The 20713-nt window shown below is 45.5% G+C and overlaps 1 protein-coding gene across 1 annotated transcript in view; it reads right to left on the reverse strand.

Annotated features, from left to right (window-relative positions):
• The window catches only part of AIFM1 (apoptosis inducing factor mitochondria associated 1), a 232204-nt gene that overhangs the window by 51357 nt on the left and 160134 nt on the right, over positions 1-20713 (reverse strand). The window contains exons 9-12 of the mRNA XM_063958536.1: positions 13139-13215; positions 12949-13057; positions 12702-12809; positions 12519-12607 (exon numbers count right to left, since the gene is read on the reverse strand). Coding sequence (XP_063814606.1) covers positions 12519-12607; positions 12702-12809; positions 12949-13057; positions 13139-13215 — 383 coding nt within the window. The remainder of the gene's footprint in view (positions 1-12518; positions 12608-12701; positions 12810-12948; positions 13058-13138; positions 13216-20713) is intronic.

The raw sequence follows: 20713 nt of genomic DNA on the forward strand, positions 1-20713 counted from the left end.
CATAGGGAAAGTAATGGAAATACTATTAAAATAAAGAGTTGTGAAATATCTTAAATTAAACAATTTACAGGAGCCAAAACAGCATGGATTTACTGGTGGAAGATCATGCCAAACAATTCTTATTGACTTTTTTGACTCCGTGGAAGAGGAGGGGGGTGGGGGGCTGAAGATGTAGCAAATTTAGACTTTAGTAAGGCATTTGACACTATCCCACATCGCAGACTGCTAAATAAGCTCAAAAGCATGGGATTGGATTATAAAACAGTTAAATGGACAAGAACGTGGTTGCAGAATACGAAACAGACAAATGTAGTAAATGGAATGCATTCTATGGAGGGAATGTTACCAGTGGAGTACCCCAGGGATCTGTACTTGGGGGGTAATTCGGAGTTGATCGCAGAAGCAAATTTGTTAGCAGTTGAGCAAAACCATGTGCACTGCAGGTGTGGCAGATATAACATTTGCAGAGAGAGTTAGATTTGGGTGGGTTATTTTGTTTCTGTGCAGGGTAAATACTGGCTGCTTTATTTTTACACTGCAATTTAGATTTCAGTTTGAACATACCCCATCCAAATCGTACTCTCTCTGCACATGTTATATCTGCCCCCCTTGAAGTGCACATGGTTTTTCCCAACTGCTAACAAATTTGCTGCTGCGATCAACTCTGAATTAGGACCTTGGACCAGTGCTCTTTAATATCTTTGTTGGTGACATTGCAAATGGTATTGAAGGGAAAATGTGCCTTTTTACAGATGACACAAAGATATGCAACAGTTAGGCACACCGGGAGGTTAAAAAAATGATTGATGATCTAGGTAGACTTGAGAAATGGTCAACAACATGGCAACTACAGTTTAATGCTAAAAAATGCTAAATCATGCACTTGGGTCTCAAAAACCCAAAGGATAACTATAGTATCAAGGGTACTATAATGCAAACTACTGTGGAGGAAAGGGATTTAGGAGTTATTATTTCAAATGACTTAAAGGCAGGAAAGCAATGCAACGAGAAAGGCAAGTCAGATGCTTGGTTGGCTAGGGAGAGGAATCTGCAGCAGAAAAAAAAAAAGAAGTAATTATGCCAGTGTATAGGTCACTGGTACAGCCTCAACTGGAATACTATGTCCAGTTCTGGGGACCATATCTCAAGAAGGATATAAATACATTAGCGAGCGCATAAAGGAGGGCAAATAAAATGCATAACGATCAGCACTTACAACTTGCTCTTTACTCAAATCTAGGCTGGTCCCCTTCAAGTGCAGAAGCTCGCCCATACAACACATACTCCGTGCGCAGGTACCATCATCCTCTATCTAAAATGGTATATGGCCTACATCACTAAACTTACCCGGAAAGACTAAAGATGTTAACATATATAGCTTGGAGCAGAGAAGGGAAAGGGGGGACATGATAGAAAGAGTTTTAACGAAGGCCCTCATTCCGAGTTGATCGCTCGCTTGCTGCTTTTAGCAGCAGTGCTAACACTAAGCCGTCGCCCTCTGGGAGGGTGTCTAAGCTTAGCAGAAGGGCGAACGAAAGGTTAGCAGAACAGTGCTGAAATTTTTTTCCAAGCAGTGTCAGAGTAGCTGCAGACCTACTCCTTCCTTGCGATCACTTCAGTCTGTTTAGTTCCTGCTTTGACGTCACAAACACGCCCTGCGTTCGGCCAGCCACTCCCCCGTTTCCCTGCATTTTTACCTGATATGCCTGCATTTTTTAGCACACTCCCGGAAAACGGTCAGTTACCACCCAGAAACACCCACTTCCTGTCAATCACTCACCGATCAACTGAGCGACGGAAAAGAGTCGCTCGACCTTGTGTGAAGCTGCATGGTTTTTTGTGAAAGTACGTTGCGTACGTCGCAAAAGAAGAGAAGTATTAGAACTCAAAGACATGCACTGAAACTGGAGGGAGACAGGTTCAGGGGAAATTTAAAGAAAAATTACTGAACAGAAAGAATAGTGGATAAGTGGAATAGCCTCCCGTCAGAGGTGGTAAAGGCTTAGTCAGTAGAGCTTGCTTGGAATAGGCATATGAATATCCTTACAAAGAACTAAGGTTCAAAACGGTTTGAGATTGCCTAAAGAATTAAAAAAGGGGCAGACTAGATGGGACAAGTGGTTCTTATCTGCCATCAAAATCTATGTTTTTAAGGGCCTAATTCAGACCTGATCGTAAATGTGCTAAACTTAGCACATCTACGATCAGTTACATAGACATGCTGGGGGACACCCAGCACAGGGCTAGTCCGCCCCGCATGTCAGGCCCGACCCCCCAGCACAAGTACAAAGCATCGCACAACGGCGATGCTTTTGTACTGTAGGAGTAGTTCCCTGCCAGCGCAGCTCCTGCGCACTGCCAGGAGCTACTCATCGCTGTGAGGGTCACGCAGCTGCCGCCCCCCCAATGGTTCGGCCATGCCTGCGTTGCCCGGACCGCACCCCCTAAATGGCGCCCAAACACCGCCGGCCCGCCCCCTCCAGTCCAGTGACCACCTCTGCCTGTCAATAAGCAGAGGTGATCGCAGGGCTGAGACAGCCGTCGGCTGTCTGGCCTGCGCCGACGCACGCGCAGTTCAGAGCTGAATGGCTGCTGTACAAAAACGCACGGCAGCGATCAGGTCTGAATTAGGTCCTATGTCTCATCTTGCGATTTCCCAGCGGCATGTGTATGCTTGCACTTGTGGCCCATATGCTTTGCATAGGAAAACTACAGAAGCGAGAGTACGCAGCCTAGCGGGGCAAAACCAAGTGACATAAAACTTCCCCAAAAAACTTTTGAACCATACAGATGTGTCCTCTTACATCCTTGCTCTGTGCGCTTCAAGTCACGTTACGCATAAAGCGTGATACCATGTGACTCGGTAGCACAAAGCATCTTTTTTTTACATTTTTTTCCGCGAAAATGCGAGTTATAAGTAACGTAATGTAATACCCCTTTCACACCAGCCTAGATTCCCAGGATTATTCCCGGGTCGACCCTGGTCTAGTGCTGGTGTGAACAGGTCCCGGGCCAAAACCCTGCTATTTCTGTCTAGGCCAGGTATGTCCAAACTGCGGCACTCCTGCTGTTGTGAAACTACATATCCCAGCATGCCCTGACACACTTTTGCTGTCAGAGAATGCTAAAGCTGTGTCAGGGCATGCTGGGATATGTAGTTTCACAACAGCTGGAGGGCCGCAGTTTGGACATGCCTGGTCTAGGAATTTCAACACTGCAAAGTAGCAGGGTTGTTCCCGGGATCATACTGGGATACTGGCCGGTGTAAACGGTGCAGGGACATGTCTCTCTTTCCCAGGTTGCCTCTGCTCATGCTGATTGGATATGAGGTGAGCAGCCCCACCCTCCCTCTAATGACCTAATCTTTGTGGGCCTAAAGAGGCCATTTGTAAGGACAGTCTCATATAAATGCAGGCCTATCCCAGGATCAGTATAAAAAGGTGCCAACCCGGGTCGAAAGGCTGGTGTAAACGGGGGCCAACCCGGGAATGCGCCGGCATGATTCCGGGACCGTATTGCCAGGTAAGTACCTGCATTTCTGGTGTGAAAAGGGGTATAATAGTATGCACAATCCGCTTATGCCAATTAAAATGATATGCAGCATGCCTATATTCTGTGTGTGACTGCGACTATTTGCATACAAAATGCTATGCTACAGTGTTTTCATGGAAAACACTAACATGGCATTTTGGATACAGATAGAGCCGTAATTACACACAGAATATAGGCAGAATATATTATATTACTTTGCGTCTAAGTCGCATTTTTTCAGAAATAAAAAGCAAAAAAAGACGTATGGCGCGACTTCAAGGGCTGTTTAGAGTGACTGCAGCAAGGATGTTAAGAGGACACAGCTGTACGGTGGATACTTTTGTGATTTAGGATCGTGGTTTCAACGGCCATGCCATTAGATGAAGAAGCAGTAATGCTTTGTACATGAACAGACCCTGCTGAAAACGACCTGGCCGTAGTGGTAACGGCCACGGGTCGTCAGTGTGAAGCTGCAGAAGATCAGAGTATCATGCTCGGTGAGGCCATTCTGGAGTCACCAAGATGACTGTTGTGGACTCGCACTTAAAGAGGCAGTTTCTGCAGAAGATGATTGCTTTGTACACCGCCCTGAGCTCTACCACATTGATTGGCAGAAGAGCCTCCTGGCGTGAACAGCTACCATGAAATTGGCTTTCAACACCACTGCTCCCAAGCTGGCATCCATGGTTAGGAGAACCCTATTGCAGATTCCGAACTGGTGACCCACAGTGAGATGGTCAGCCTGTAGCCACCATAGGGAGAGGCAGGTCCAAGGGGCCAGCCTAACTAGCCTGTGCATCTGAATGCCTGGAATGGAAAGAGACTGAACTGAATGGCCTCAAAAGAGGCCACTATCTTGCCCAGCATATGAATGCAACCTGACCAACTCCTGGATAGCCTGGACTTGCAAGTAGGTATCCAGTAACATACCCAGGAGCTAGAGCATCTGAGATGGCAACAGACTGGCTTCTCAAAATTGATGATCCACCCATCACTTTGGTAAATACTCGGGGGAAGATGACAGACTGAAAGGTAGACTGAAGTTGGAAGTGAGAGTCCAGAATAGCAAAGCGTAGTAACACGTGATGCGGTTCTCAAATTAGAATGGGGAGGAAGCATCCCTGATGTCCAAAAACACCACAAAGTCCTCGGCCTCCATACCCGTGACCTCTGAGTGTAGGGATTCCATCTTGACCGATGAAATATTAAATGAACATTTAAAGATTTGAGATTCAAAATAGGCTGGACTGAACGGTACAACAAACAGATTGGAATAAAACACCCGATTGCGCTGATGCACCAGGACCAAGCTCGTCTATTGCTTGCTGTAACATTTCTACTTAAGCACGGGGACCAGCAAGCTGATAGTGAAAATCAAACTGTCGATTACAAGATTGCTAATCCAAACTTCTGAACAGGTCTGGAACCAAACATCTTTGAAACGAAACAGGCAAGCTCCCTCTGTGGGGGTCCCCATGTGGAACGGAAACCATAATTTTTCTGCAGGTTTGGGATGCGGACAATGGACAAGACCGGACTGATGTCCTATGGTCTTTCCCCCTCTAGCTGCAGACAAGGCACCGAAAAGGTTGGTCTCGAATAGGGCTGGCACGGAGTCACAGTATCAGTCTCTGATATCTAAAGCACCTGACGGACAGCCCTGATAAGGGACTCTACTGGGTGTCCCTCTCTCATCTGCATCTGGGGAAAGGTCTCGTTCAGATCTAAATCCTCCATAACCGCCCTTCCTCATCCTGAGAAGAGTAATCTGCATCAGATTCAACCCCTTAACTGGAAGACTGAAGACAGATATTTCTTTGTAGTAGTGGCCACTGGAGGGAGTGACCCTCTGTCTTAAAAGAGTGCCACCGAGCACCCCATTCTGAATGCACCCAGCTTCCTCAGGCACCCCCTGACAGGCAAAAGTGGAGTCGATCAGCCATGTGTGTCTAGTAAGATAATAAAAAAAAAAAAATTCATCTAGAGTCCTCCGGTGCAGCGATCAGTGACTCTGGTTATCTGATTGGCGAATGCCAGCTCTTTGACTACGGTCATCAGATGTCTGCTGTAAACTGGCATCTCAGTTTACAGCAGACATCAGATGACTTAGTCACAGAGCTGGAAGCAGATGATCAGATGACTGGAGTCATAGAGGAGCAAACAGTGGGTCACTGATTACCGGGTAAGTGCAAGGTGGAGGGGAAGTATGAGGCGTCACCTGCAGCACATTCTCAGGGTAATTTTTGTGACAAATACAAGAGAACTGAGTGGAGAGGATTCGTAGGGACAGAGCTTTCCCACAAGCTCTGTCCCTGTGTGCAATAATTGATACATGCCTGCAATGCGAGTTTGGACAATTTTGATCACATCCCATCCATAAATACAAATGTTGCCAGAGATCTTATGACATTGGAATGAAATCAAATGTAGACTTCTCATAAAAAAAAAAAAATTATATATATGACCCTGTAATTTAATTTAACCTATAGAGTGCTAGATTAATAGAAATGAACCTCATGACTATTGGTCATAGGTCATCTGCTTGTTCAATAGGATTTAAAAACGATTTAAGTTTCTTTAAATTTGCATGATATTTATTTTTAAAACGGCCTACTGTAGCTGTTGGAATTCATGCGTCACTATCCTATCTGTTTTGCCATATATGGCTTGCCACTTCTGCAACTATATCCTAAATACATTCTGCAGAGAGGAAGCAGTAGCACTGCACTGATAAATGTCAATATATCTTTTTACTGAGTGTTAAGGAATAGAACACATTCTGATCAGTCAGCACCCAATTCATTATCTTCTGATTCTACAGACCCCACGCCAGATGCTTCACTGTATTCAAGTGTTATTATTATTGTTGTTTATTTACTGTATATGGCACCATAACGCCTGTTTCACACAATCCGGTTTTCACCGGATGGCAAAAAGTCAGACAAACTTTGTCTGGCTTTTTGCCATCCGGCAGTGTCTTTCACACACAACAGCTCTGAGCAGTGTTTAATGCTGTGTGCATGCGCAGCAGCAGGAGTGGCTGCAAAAAAAAAAGTGTGTGAAAGCTCCCATTCACACACTCTGTTCACTGCCTACAAAGATGGCACGGCACGGCACCCAGACTATTCAGTGGATATTTCCGGCTGCAACCCAGCAGCCGGGCTGGGGTTATGCTGTGTGAAAGGACCCTACACCTTACATTATTCACTAGAATACCGGCACGGCAAAAAGCGTCCGGCTTTTTCCCGTCCGACTAAAAAAAAAAAAAAAGCAGAGTGTGAAACAGCCCTAAGGGTTCCGCAGCACCTAACAAAAGACATCAACAAATGAGTAAAACAAGAAAACAATGACTTACAGTACAAAACAATGTAGGACAAATACATGGTACAGTGTATTAACATTGCTGCATCAGGGGACAGGACAGGATCAGGCTGGGGGAAACAGAGTTACTGTAGGTGCTTGTTGGAGTATAAGATAGTCTAAAAGAGGGAAAAGCACATGAGAGGAGTGGGTCCTGTTTGTGAGAGCTTACATTCTGCAGGGAAGGGACAGATAGAGGTGACAAATAAAATATTGTTTGGCTTTAATATATTAATATGGTGATATATACTGTATATATGCCTCGCAGTAGGGGTGATCACTAGTTTTAAAAAAAATGTTTTTTGAAGAGGTGAGATGTTCAGTGCAGTAGAACACTGATTCTGATTTAACATAATACAATGAAATTGAATGCCACTTCCCTAATCCAATCCACAGACTGCTGTCAAAACCAGCATTCAGCATTTTCTTTCATTTATATTTAAGGTATAGCTCCTTTAACAGAAGGCCATGCACATTCTCTTTGATTTTAATTTTTTATAATGGCATTAAATTAAAAACATCTATGTAAAACTGATCCAATACAAATTTATTTATAAAAAAAAAAAAAAAGAAGCAGTTATGGTAGACTTAACGTCGATAACTCTCTTACTGTACTCCTAAGTCCACAGTATCCACAGGACAACATTGGGATATGATGTAGTGACAGCAGATTGGCACAGGATAACATTGGGATGTCCCAAAGCAAATTTAGTGGTGGGAACGCCCATGATTAGACAGGAGAATCCTTTGCTCGAATTCAGCGTCCTGGGAGGCAAAGGTATCAAAGGAATAATATCTAATGAATATGTTTATGGCAGACCATGTGGCTGCCTTACATATCTGTACAGCTGAAGTACCACGTTGTGCTGCAAATGAAGGACCTACCTTACGAGTAGAGTCAGCAGAGACATTAGCCGGAACAGGGAGAGCAACTTGAGAATATGCTTCTGAAATTGTCATGCGAAGCCACCTCGCCAGTGTCGGCTTGTCAGCAGGCTATCCTCTCTTGTGAAATCCGTAGAGAACAAAGAGTGTCTGTCTTCCTGATGGCACTGGTACGATCCATGTAGATCCTTAAGGCATGGACTACGTCCAACGATGCATCTCCCGCAGAAAGGTCCAGCCCTTGAAAGGCCGGGACTACAATTTCTTCATTAAGGTGGCATTTAGACACCACCATAGGAAGATAACCAGATCTGGTTCTGAGAACCGCTCTATCTAGATAAAAAAAAAAAAATCAGAAAAGAAGGGCAACATAACAATGCCCTTAAATCTAAAATCAAATCTTCTAGATGAAGCAATAGCCAGTAGAAAGTGAAATTTAGCTGTCAATCATTTAAGATCCACTCGTCTTAGTGGTTCAAATGGGGAACCTGAAGGGCCCTAAGACTAAACTTAGGTCCCAAGGCACTGTAGGAGGAACAAAAGGAGATTGAATGTGCAGCATTCCCTGGAAAAAAGTGTGCACATCCTCTAGGTTAGCAATTTTCTTTTGGAACCATACAGTCAATGCTGACACCTGCACTCTCAAGGAAGCCACCAGTAAACCTCTGTCCATTCCTGCCTGAAGTAATGCTAGGACTCTGGAAACTCTGAAAGACCTAGGGTCAAATTTCCGGTCACTGCACCATTGAATATAGGCTTGGCATATTCGGTGATAAATGCTAGCCGAGGAAGGTTTCCTTGCTCTGAGCACTGTTTGAATTACCTGTTGTGAGAATACTCTTGCTTCAGGATGGAAGTCTCAAGAGTCGCGCCGTTAAAAACAGTCAATCCAGGTGCTTGGACCCTGGGACAGTAGATCTGGACGTTGAGGGAGTAGGAATGGAGCATCCATCGACAGCCTCTGCAGATCTGTGTACCAATGTCTTCTGGGCCAAGCCAGAGCTATTAATATCACGGCGCCTCTTCCGTTTTGCCTTTTCGCATCACCCTGGGTAACAGGGCAATTAGTGGAAAAACATAGGCCAGACGAAAGTCTTATCTCACTGACAGGGCATCCACAAAGGCTGCTTTGGGATCCTTTGTTCTTGACCCGTATGTGGGATCTTTGTTGTTCTGATGTGACGCCATGAGATCTCTCTCTCGTAACCCCCACTTGTCTACCAGAGTTTGGAAGACCTCAGGGTGTAAAGCCCATTTATTCGCATGAATGGCGTGTCGACTAAGAAAATCCGCTCCCCAGTTTTGGACTCCCGGAGTGAATACTCCTGACAAGGCTGGAAGGTGAAGTTCTGCCCATTTTAATGTGTGACTTACCTCCTTCATTGCGTTTTGGCTGCGAGTTCCTCCCTGATGGTTGAGGTACGCTACTGCCGTTGCTTTGCGTGAACGGATCTGAACTGGCTTCCCCTGAAGGACATCCTTTGCCTGAATAAGTGCCATATATATGGCCCAAAGTTCCAATATATTTATTGGCAGGCAACTTTCTTCCTTGGTCCAATGCCACTGGAAGCAAAGCCTTACCGACACTGCTCCCCAGCCTTGAATGCTTGTAAGAATCTCTCCAATCTGATGTCCAAAAGGGTCTCCCTTTGTCCTCATGGGATGTCTGTAGCCACCAGGCTAATGACCTCTTTACTTCCAAAGGAAGAATCATGGGGCGTAATTCAGAGTTGATCGCAGCAGCAAATTTATTAGCAGTTGGGCAAAACCATGTGCACAGCAGGTGTGGCAGATATAACATTTACAGAGAGTTAGATTTGGGTGGGTTATTTTGTTTCTATGCAGGGTAAATACTGGCTGCTTTATTTTTACACTGCAGTTTAGATTTCAGTTTGAACACACCCCATCCAAATCTAACTCTCTCTGCACATGTTATATCTGCCCCCCCCTGCAGTGCACATGGTTTTGCCCAACTGCTAACATATTTGCTGCTGCGATCAACTCTGAATTACCCCCATGGTCTGAGTTTTTATTGTCTGATGCAACCCATTCCATTTGGAAAGGATCTGACGTTGTAGCGGCCTCAAGTGGAGCTGAGCATACTCCATCATGTCGACACCATCAATCCCATCACACGCATTGCCATGTGAATGGATACCCTTTGACCATGTAGCAGCTCCTGAATCCCTGACTGAATCTTGGATATTTTGTTCAGACATAAAATTACTCTCTGAATCCAACACAGCCCCCAAGTGAGTCATCCGTTGTGACGGAACCATGGACGACTTTGCCCAATTTATCAGCCAACCGTGTTTCTGCAAATAATATATTGTCTGTTGCAGATGACACTGAAGCAATTCCTGAGACTGTGCGAGTATTAATAAGTCGTTGAGGTATAGAAAAATTCTTATACCATGCTGACGAAGATAAGATGCCATTACCACCATAATTTTAGTGAACACTCTGGGAGCTGAGGCCAGTCCAAATGGTATGGCCTGAAACTGAAAGTGTTGCTGGAGGATAACAAACCTGAGATAGCACTGATGGGACAGTGCTATACGAACATGTAGGTAAGCATCCTGGATATCCAGGGATACCATAAAATCCTCCTGCTCCATGGACAAAATAATGGAATGTAAAGTCTCCATATGAAACGGATATACTCAAATGTACTTGTTTAGCACTTTGAGATGGAGTATGGGCCAGACCGACCCATTTGGCTTCTGAACCAGAAACAGGTTGGAATAAAAACCTTGTCCCCGTTGTGCAGGAGGAACTGGAATTATCACTCCTGACTGAAGCAACTTCTGAACTGCCTCTTGCAAAGCCCTGGCCTTCGTTTCCACTGAAGTGTTCACAACCGCTCCGTGAACCTTCAGTGAACACAGACGCCCAAGTAAACACCGACGCACCAGTCATATAGCCACCTATGCTGCGACTGGGTCCTTTTATACAGTGTCTGAGACGGAAGCAGGAACTCTGTTCATGGCGGGAAACTCGGAGGAAACTGGTCATGAACCGGGGAGAGGGGCGACCAAGGGAGCGTCTTACACCCCTCTGCTGACATCAACCCCCAGGATCATGGCCTCATACTACCCCTGGAGCCTATGATCCCTGAGGCCTAGCGCTGGTGCAACCAAGGTAGCAGCCACATCAGCGAATGTTTGGTAGTCTCCATCCTGAAACAGTGCGGCTGTCTTCCGCGTTCCCCTACTAAGCGGAACCGATGCCTTACCTTCTCCCCCATGCTCCTGCCACAGCCTGGTAACGTCTGCTGGACTTGCTAGTACATCCTACACAGACGTCCGCCGAACCAGCACTGTACACGTGGGTAAGCGTTGTCGCGACCCGGTGGAGAGTTGTTGGAGCGACTCTTTCTAAGGTACGTATAAGACACTTTTTAGAAACATCACTCAAAAAGAATAAGGCTATAAAAATAAAATAAAAAGCTGATGGCTGCAAAACATATACAGCCCCATGAACATGGTCCAGCTCCTGCCGCACCAAACAAAAAACTGAATTTCCTGAGCCAGGAGGCGGGGATGTAGAGGACTAGTCGGTGCATTCTGGGAGGCCGAAAGCTTTGATCGTTGGTGCCAATCCGCTGTCGCTACATGATATCCCCATGTTATCCTGTGAATAATCTGCGGACCCTGCAGCAGACAAATATATAAATTGAAAAATATTGATTGTTTTAAAAATATTGGTGACTGATATATCGGGCCACTAATCATCAGTAGATCGCAACATTACTGCTTCGTTTTTCTCCGGCGGCTGTTTTTATTTGCATCCGCTGGGTGGGGTGTGCTGCCAGGTTGCCCAATCAGCAGTGATCGGCAGCACAGCAAGCACTGGGTGGTGGGAACCAGGGAGCAGAAGAGAGAAGAGATTATCTTCTAGCAGCCACTGACAGGTTGCATCAGATGCGACCATGTGATGGAAAGCCTAGCCTAGCATGGTTGCATTCAGGAGCGGTTCTTGGTGCGCTGCGGCCTGGGGGCGCGCCCGCAGTCACCCAGCAGGCATCGCCGCCTACCCGCACCCCGTTCCACGGCTGCAGCAGACGCCGTGGGCTGTGTGGGCATCCGCTGCAGCTGGCTCCAGGGACAGACACTAGAGGTCAGTATTGACCTCTAGTGTCTGTGCGGCGCTGCTATGGGAGGGACGTCATGACGTCTCTCCCATACCATAGAGAGGAGCCGGCGGCCAGAGACGGAGCAGCAGCAGCAGAGGGAAGCAGGAGCGGGGCAGTGGTAAGTATTGTTTTATTTTTATTTTTGTGTGTGTGTGTGTGTGTGTGTGTGTGTGTTTGTAAGCAGCGACAGGGGGCACAACTACTGGGGGCAAAGAAAGAGGGGGCACAACTACTGGGGGCAAAGCAACAGGGGGCACAACTACTGGGGGCAAAGCAACAGGGGGCACAGCAACGGGACACAACTACTGGGGGCATAGCTATAGGGGGCACAACTACTGGGGAAAATCTACTGGGGGCACAGCTACTGGGAGCATAACTGTGGCCACGCCCCTCCACTACGAAGCCACAACCCTATTTTTTTGCGCACACTAACTGTTTTGCTGCGGGGGAGGGGAGGGGGGGGGGGGGTAAACGTTCACACTGGGCGCCACAAGGTGTAGAACCGGCCCTGGTTGCATTAAAGTCTCACTTGAACACAAATAACAGATAGGATATTTAATGTAACGATTGAGTAAAAATGCCATAGGAAAACCATGTTTTTCATTACCTGACGTCCATCCTTTAGAGAAATGTGAAGTTTCCCACCTTGACAGCGGACAGACTTAACCACAGCTTCTGACATAACGTTAACCCCCTCTAAACAAAATAAATAAATAAATAAATAATAGGAGGACGGAATAAAAGTCCCATGTACATATGCATATTTTAGTTTATCAAGAACACAACTCACCACTCTTCACCTTCTCAGTGGTCCAATGGCTTAGATATTCTGGGAGAACCTTCCCCATATTTCCAGATTCAGGAAACATCTGGTTCACCTCTAGACCAGTCCGCTGTCCTGCAGAGATTTTTTGTAATGATTGCCAAGTTGCGATATTTCCTGCCATTTCTACTCACACTATTCCTTTGACCCCTAATGTCCCAGAAAAGTCTCTCACATGCCAGATACAGTACCTGCAAACGTCTCCCACACTCACCTTTCCATCCCAGGGCACAAGCCAGCTCACTGCCCAAGAATCCACCCCCAATTATTGTAATGGAGTCAACAGTTGAAGAAAGGCGTTCCAGAGATCGAAAATCAGAAACCTACAAAAGACAAAACTTCAGCAAATCGGTAGGATAAATGCATACAAACATGTCTTCCACCATCATTACAGAGAAATATACCCGTCTGAATAGTGTTGTTTTCTGCTTCACTTCCTCACTAGCTCGTTCTATGGCTGGAAGATTACGGGGTGTCCCTCCTATGGGGAAAAACATATAAAAACATGGGCTCAATGCCATTGCTATAATAATAATATATTATAAAAATCATCAATTATTTCCAGCTGTAATGTAGATTCGGTGTACACAAACCACTTTTGTATCAAAAACAAGTCAAATCACATTGCATGCACTATAAACCAATTGTGAAATTACCATTTTATTTATTATATACAGATGTAGCAACACTCGTAGCTGCGCCTAGTCGCTCCCGTGACTGCATTGCGTGCGTATATTTGCAACCGCGACCCATACGCAGATGCTGGATCGCAGGTGTGAATAATCATGGCCAAGCGCAGCGAGGCGGTGCTGCGATACATGTGCACGTGTGTACGCATCGCAGCAACGATGAGCTTGGCTACATCTGTATTTGAGTGTGTTGTATTTTTGATGGACAGGACGTGATTTTGGACTACAGATAAAGGCAAAAATGTCATTATTATAAGCTGGTCAGTCAACTTAAATGTATTGCCTATTTGTTCAATGAGCCAGCAGGTTCCTTTTAGCATTTGACCATACTGAAAAAGTTTCTGTTTCTGAAACAATATACATAAAATTTTACAGCAGACAAGAACCACTTGGCCCATCTAGTCTGCCCTAAATATAAAGTACATGTATACACTAAGGTTAAATTGTTTGTCGGGAGACCATTAACCTACCAGTATATATTTGGAGTGTGGGAGGAAACCCATGAAAGCACAGGCAGAATATACAAACTCCACACAGTTAGGGCCATGGTGGGAATTGAACCCATAGAATTTGAAATATAGAATTTGACGGCAGATAAGAACCACTTGGCCCATCTAGTCTGCCCCATGACCTCAGTACCATGAGGCAGTAATGCTAACCATTAAATCATCCATATAGCCTTTGTTATAATAATGCTAACATTCCTATTTTCACACACAAGCAACGTCCATGCAGAGGACAGGTGCAGTTAGGTATACCACCAAAATTAATATGGAACCTTTATACAATCATTATGTTTGTTGATAATAGATGGTATAGATCTCTGGCTGCAGAGAGCTTCGAGAACTAGTTAGTTCTCACACACAATAGTAATACACAACATTCCTTTTTTAGCAACTGCTTATGTGTTATATTGACTGAAGCTCTACTGCAAGGTAAATTATAGGTTCACATAAACAAAAATCGGTTTGATTTCAAGTGCTCTTAATGTCCCAATTATTCATAACTACAGCCCCAGGCCTGTACATAAATAGGTCGGCCATAAAACATAGGTATTACAATTTTATTACTATTTTCCTCACAAAATTATGCAATTTTTCTACTTTTATGTATTTGTGGAGACATAAAAGTTGAGTGTGAGTTTGTGAGAGTGTATGTATATGGCCACAGCTCCTCAGTTTCTCACAATAGAGGGTTGATCCCTTTCAGCCCCAGGGCCATGGAAGCCACTGATGTAGCCAGACTTGCTGTCTACATATAAAGTTTATGTAAACCTATCGCACTTCTCAGACACAGTGATCAGAATTTTCTAATTTCTATTTCTTCCATATTATACTACCAAGAACTTGATTCATACATTGAAATTGCCTTGACTACTGCAAATTGTGGTACCCCCCCCCTCCCATAAATGTGGTACACCACATTTGGTTTATAAGCCAGGGTACCCGTTTCTAACCCTCATTGCTACTAATGGGTAGGGGTTATAGAGGTCTCAGAGCCCCTGTATTTTGTTGCTCTCCCTAGCTTCATTTATAAAGTACTGCTTCTTTAGACCTATATTACAGTGCGTAGTGGGAACTTTGTGTGACAAAATTTTGGCTTCACTAACAGGATCAGAGACTCCAGGCAAGTTAATTCCCACAGACACCTTGGACAAAGAACAACAGGTCCCCAAAGAATTTAACACTGATCACCATGCCGTATTATTTTGAAACTCCGTGGTTGGCATGCTAATCTGGAGAAGCATGAATATTGTAGGAATGAAAGTCAAAAATGAAATCTATGTTCAAATAATATTCCTTGATGAATAGTCAAAAGGTAGGATTATTAAAAGGCCAATTAAAGGGTCCTGTCTTAAGAGAAGCTAATCATGGCCAAATCATGAGAAGACCATGGAACAGATCTTTGAAAGATTAACAAAAAGTATGTTCGAGACCAATACAATTTCAAAGCTAAAAATGCACTTCCATGTGAAAATGCAATCATTCGAGAGTCTTTAAGAGACTTTGCACTCAGTCTACAGGAAGCATTAAAGACTATTCAGCATATCAATGCTGATGAACTTCGGGACACGACTAAAACATTAACAGAACAATTCATCGAAGGTGTAAATGGGGAATAAATCAAGACGCAGCTTAAGCTGTCAAAAAACGCATCTTATTCGCTTTGCGAATAGGACGCACAACCAGCAGACTCTGCTGATTAAAATTATATGTGGCACGCCTGTATTCTGTGTGCGTCTACGGCAGTATCTGCATACAAAATGCTACGTTACCATTTTCTAGGAAAACACTAACATACCATTTCGTATGTAGATACAGACGTGGTTGCACAAAGAATATAGGCATGCTCCATATTATTTTAATCAGCATAAGATGCTTGTGCATCCTGCTCACATCGTTTTGCGAATAAGAAGCATTTCAATAGAAAAAGTTGCACGTAAAGATGCTCGGCGCTACAGAGTCACGCCGGAAAGGCTGTTTAACATGCAGGGAGGCTAGGTGTAAGTGGATACATCTGTATGACGCTGTTGTTGAAGCAAATTCACATGGCATAGCCACAGGAGCCATTGTAGCCAAGGGCTGAGGGGAAAGCTAACTGTGAGATTCCTCAACCCATTTGACCATCTTGTATACCTATAACGCAATCAGTCGCTGCCTTGTCCAAAGTGAATTGAAGGCTGACGGAGGAGCGGAGCCTGTATGACCCCGAGGAAGACTCGCCGCTAGACATCGGGACCTGTGCCTGCTGAACGTGAGCTACTGCTGGAGATGGGCTGTGGAGCAGCAGATCCCAAAGATGATGCCCAGCAGTTGGTGAAGACAGCACCACTGAAGGTCCACAGAGACCTGCACATGAGATCTGGCCATTCTGCACTGGGAGGACCCCTGCAGAATAGCCAGATCAGGCAGGCAGTGCGGGGAAGCTGATAAAAGGACCCAGAGAGGACCACTATCCTAGGTACTGGATTGCACCTGCAGTATCCCTGCAGCAAGATTTTGTGAGTACCTTGGCTTATGTGACCATTGGATGCAGCAACAGCGCAGCAAAGAAACCAGCAATGATCCCCAACGCTAGAGGACGACCCAGGCAGAGTCACAGGTGACATCCGCACCCCAGCAATAGCACACCCCTGGTCACTCTGCCCTACATCCCAAGCACCCGATTATCTGGCAGGGATTTTCTCGGTCAGGGGGATAAACACATCACTGAGTGGCGCCAAACTCCCTGTCAACAAAGCTGACAGCATCACATAAAATTTACCATACACAATGTAATACAGGTCTAAAGGAGAAGCACTTTAAAAATGGGAGCTAGGGAGAGACCAAACAAAAAAAACTGTGTGTCCTAAATTAGGCAACGGAAAGGCACAGGAACAGGTTGCGCCGTAGAAAAGTAGGCAGACCTCAGGCTCCACAGCCCTAGGGGGAATGTATCATGGTAATGTCTGGAATAAAGTCATTTTATTGTTTGGAAAGAAGCATTGACTACAATAAGCCGCTGGTCAATTATAAGGGCAGCTTGAGAAATCAAATGTTTAGCTACTGGCAGTGGCATCACTATGCGGGTGCAATGACAGGAGGCAGTAGTCTCTGGGGGCAGCCCAACATCTTTGGGGATGCTGGGCACACCCCTGTAGTGATGTAATTGGGATATCCCATGAGGCCATGTCCCCTTTCTGGGCGCACAAATCTCTGGTGCAGCTGTGGGGGGGGGGGATTGGAAATGTGGAGTGCTTCACCAGACCCAGAGTCGCCTCTGGTTACCGTTACTGTACTCTGTAATACAAGCTCAGTTTTGTTTTGTTGTTTGAAAAGCAGACCCTTGGGGAACTACTCACACTGTTCCATAATTCAGGAACCACAACTCACTTAATTCTGGAACTGCACAACACAACCAACGTACATACAACGGAAATTAAAGGAAAACACTAACCGTACCATACTATCAATTATGTTGGTATATTTATAAAGGAGTCTAACAAAGGCACTGTCTAACTTAATATATGAAAAGCATGCATTCACATAAATGTGTGAACAAATTGTAAAATACAGATTTTGTACATCGATGACATATAAACAAGTTGCTTTATTTGTATGTGGCACTGTACAACATGAATGAAAATGGGGTTATGACACAAAGTCAAACTCTTACAAACGTCAAAATGAAAGGTGTGCGCATAAAAATGGGGTGTGGCTTTGTGACAACTATGCCACGCATCCATTCGGCGCGCGCTTGACATGGCTCTTATCCTTGACTAAAGATCTTTTCTGGCTCTTTGCCACTGACTTGTTGGCCACCCCTGATCTAGGCGAACCTTTGTTGTATGAAGAGGACATATTATTCCTACGCATATTATTCCTTACCACATGATCTCATATACAAGCTCAAGACTAAGATGGCTCAATTTCTTCAGAGGGCCCCAGTTGCAAAGAAACCACCAAATAGGTTATAAAAACTCAAATACAGGTGATGCATAGGGGATGGGGAAAAAAAAAAAGAAAACATGGGGCACCCAAGTGAAGACTTTGGGATAGAGTAAAAGAAAAAAAGAAAAAAACACCTCAAGTGGTGCGGTAGACAAATAATAAAGGGTGACAATGATGGCATTGAACATATTTTTTTCTTTTTACGTGACCTAACATTGTAGTCTCAGCTGGTGGTAAGCAAGTTAAAAAATAAGAATTTACTTACCGATAATTCTATTTCTCGTAGTCCGTAGTGGATGCTGGGAACTCCGTAAGGACCATGGGGAATAGCGGCTCCGCAGGAGACTGGGCACAAAAGTAAAAGCTTTAGGACTACCTGGTGTGCACTGGCTCCTCCCCCTATGACCCTCCTCCAAGCCTCAGTTAGGATACTGTGCCCGGACGAGCGTACACAATAAGGAAGGATTTTGAATCCCGGGTAAGACTCATACCAGCCACACCAATCACACCGTACAACCTGTGATCTGAACCCAGTTAACAGCATGATAACAGAGGAGCCTCTGAAAAGATGGCTCACAACAATAATAACCCGATTTTTGTAACAATAACTATGTACAAGTATTGCAGACAATCCGCACTTGGGATGGGCGCCCAGCATCCACTACGGACTACGAGAAATAGAATTATCGGTAAGTAAATTCTTATTTTCTCTGACGTCCTAGTGGATGCTGGGAACTCCGTAAGGACCATGGGGATTATACCAAAGCTCCCAAACGGGCGGGAGAGTGCGGATGACTCTGCAGCACCGAATGAGAGAACTCCAGGTCCTCCTCAGCCAGGGTATCAAATTTGTAGAATTTAGCAAACGTGTTTGCCCCTGACCAAGTAGCTGCTCGGCAAAGTTGTAAAGCCGAGACCCCTCGGGCAGCCGCCCAAGATGAGCCCACTTTCCTTGTGGAATGGGCTTTTACAGATTTTGGCTGTGGCAGGCCTGCCACAGAATGTGCAAGCTGAATTGTACTACAAATCCAGCGAGCAATAGTCTGCTTAGAAGCAGGAGCACCCAGCTTGTTGGGTGCATACAGGATAAACAGCGAGTCAGATTTTCTGACTCCAGCCGTCCTGGAAACATATATTTTCAGGGCCCTGACTACGTCCAGCAACTTGGAGTCCTCCAAGTCCCTAGTAGCCGCAGGCACCACAATAGGCTGGTTCAAGTGAAATGCAGAAACCACCTTAGGGAGAAATTGAGGACGAGTCCTCAATTCTGCCCTGTCCGTATGAAAAATTAGGTAAGGGCTTTTATAGGATAAAGCCGCCAATTCTGAGACACGCCTGGCTGAAGCCAGGGCTAACAGCATTACCACCTTCCATGTGAGATATTTTAAGTCCACAGTGGAAAGTGGTTCAAACCAATGTGATTTTAGGAACCCCAAAACTACATTGAGATCCCAAGGTGCCACTGGAGGCACAAAAGGAGGTTGTATATGCAGTACCCCCTTGACAAACGTCTGTACTTCAGGAACTGAAGCCAGTTCTTTTTGGAAGAAAATCGACAGGGCCGAAATTTGAACCTTAATGGACCCTAATTTTAGGCCCATAGACAGTCCTGTTTGCAGGAAATGCAGGAAACGACCCAGTTGAAATTCCTCTGTAGGGGCCTTCCTGGCCTCGCACCAAGCAACATATTTACGCCAAATACGGCGATAATGTTGTACGGTTACATCCTTCCTGGCTTTGATCAGGGTAGGGATGACTTCATCCGGAATGCCTTTTTCCTTTAGGATCCGGCGTTCAACCGCCATGCCGTCAAACGCAGCCGCGGTAAGTCTTGGAACAGACAGGGTCCCTGCTGGAGCAGGTCCTTTCTTAGAGGTAGAGGCCACGGGTCCTCTGTGAGCATCTCTTGAAGTTCCGGGTACCAAGTCCTTCTTGGCCAATCCGGAGCCACGAGTATAGTCCTTACTCCTCTCCTTCTTATGATCCTCAGTACCTTGGGTATGAGAGGCAGAGGAGGGAACACATACACTGACTGGTACATCCACGGTGTTACCAGAGCGTCCACAGCTATTGCCTGAGGGTCCCTTGACCTGGCGCAATACCTGTCTAGTTTTTTGTTGAGGCGGGACGCCATCGTGTCCACCTTTGGTTTTTCCCAACGGTTCACAATCATGTGGAAGACTTCTGGGTGAAGTCCCCACTCCCCCGGGTGGAGGTCGTGTCTGCTGAGGAAGTCTGCTTCCCAGTTGTCCACTCCCGGAATGAACACTGCTGACAGTGCTATCACATGATTTTCTGCCCAGCGAAGAATCCTTGCAACTTCTGTCATTGCCCTCCTGCTTCTTGTGCCGCCCTGTCTGTTTACGTGGGCGACTGCCGTGATGTTGTCCGACTGGATCAGCACCGGCTGACCCTGAAGCAGAGGTCTTGCTAGGCTCAGAGCATTGTAGATGGCTCTTAGCTCCAGGATATTTATGTGAAGTGATGTCTCCAGGCTTGACCACAAGCCCTGGAAATTTCTTCCCTGTGTGACTGCTCCCCAGCCTCTCAGGCTGGCATCCGTGGTCACCAGGACCCAGTCCTGAATGCCGAATCTGCGGCCCTCTAGAAGATGAGCACTCTGCAACCACCACAGGAGAGACACTCTTGTCCTTGGAGACAAGATTATCCGCTGATGCATCTGAAGATGCGACCCGGACCATTTGTCTAGCAGATCCCACTGGAAGGTTCTTGCGTGGAATCTGCCGAATGGGATTGCTTCGTAAGAAGCCACCATCTTTCCCAGAACCCTTGTGCATTGATGCACTGAGACTTGGCCTGGTTTTAGGAGCTTTCTGACTAGTTCGGATAACTCCCTGGC

Source organism: Pseudophryne corroboree, chromosome 3 (assembly GCF_028390025.1).
Source record: "Pseudophryne corroboree isolate aPseCor3 chromosome 3, aPseCor3.hap2, whole genome shotgun sequence".
In the NCBI taxonomy this organism is placed as follows: Eukaryota; Metazoa; Chordata; class Amphibia; order Anura; family Myobatrachidae; genus Pseudophryne; species Pseudophryne corroboree.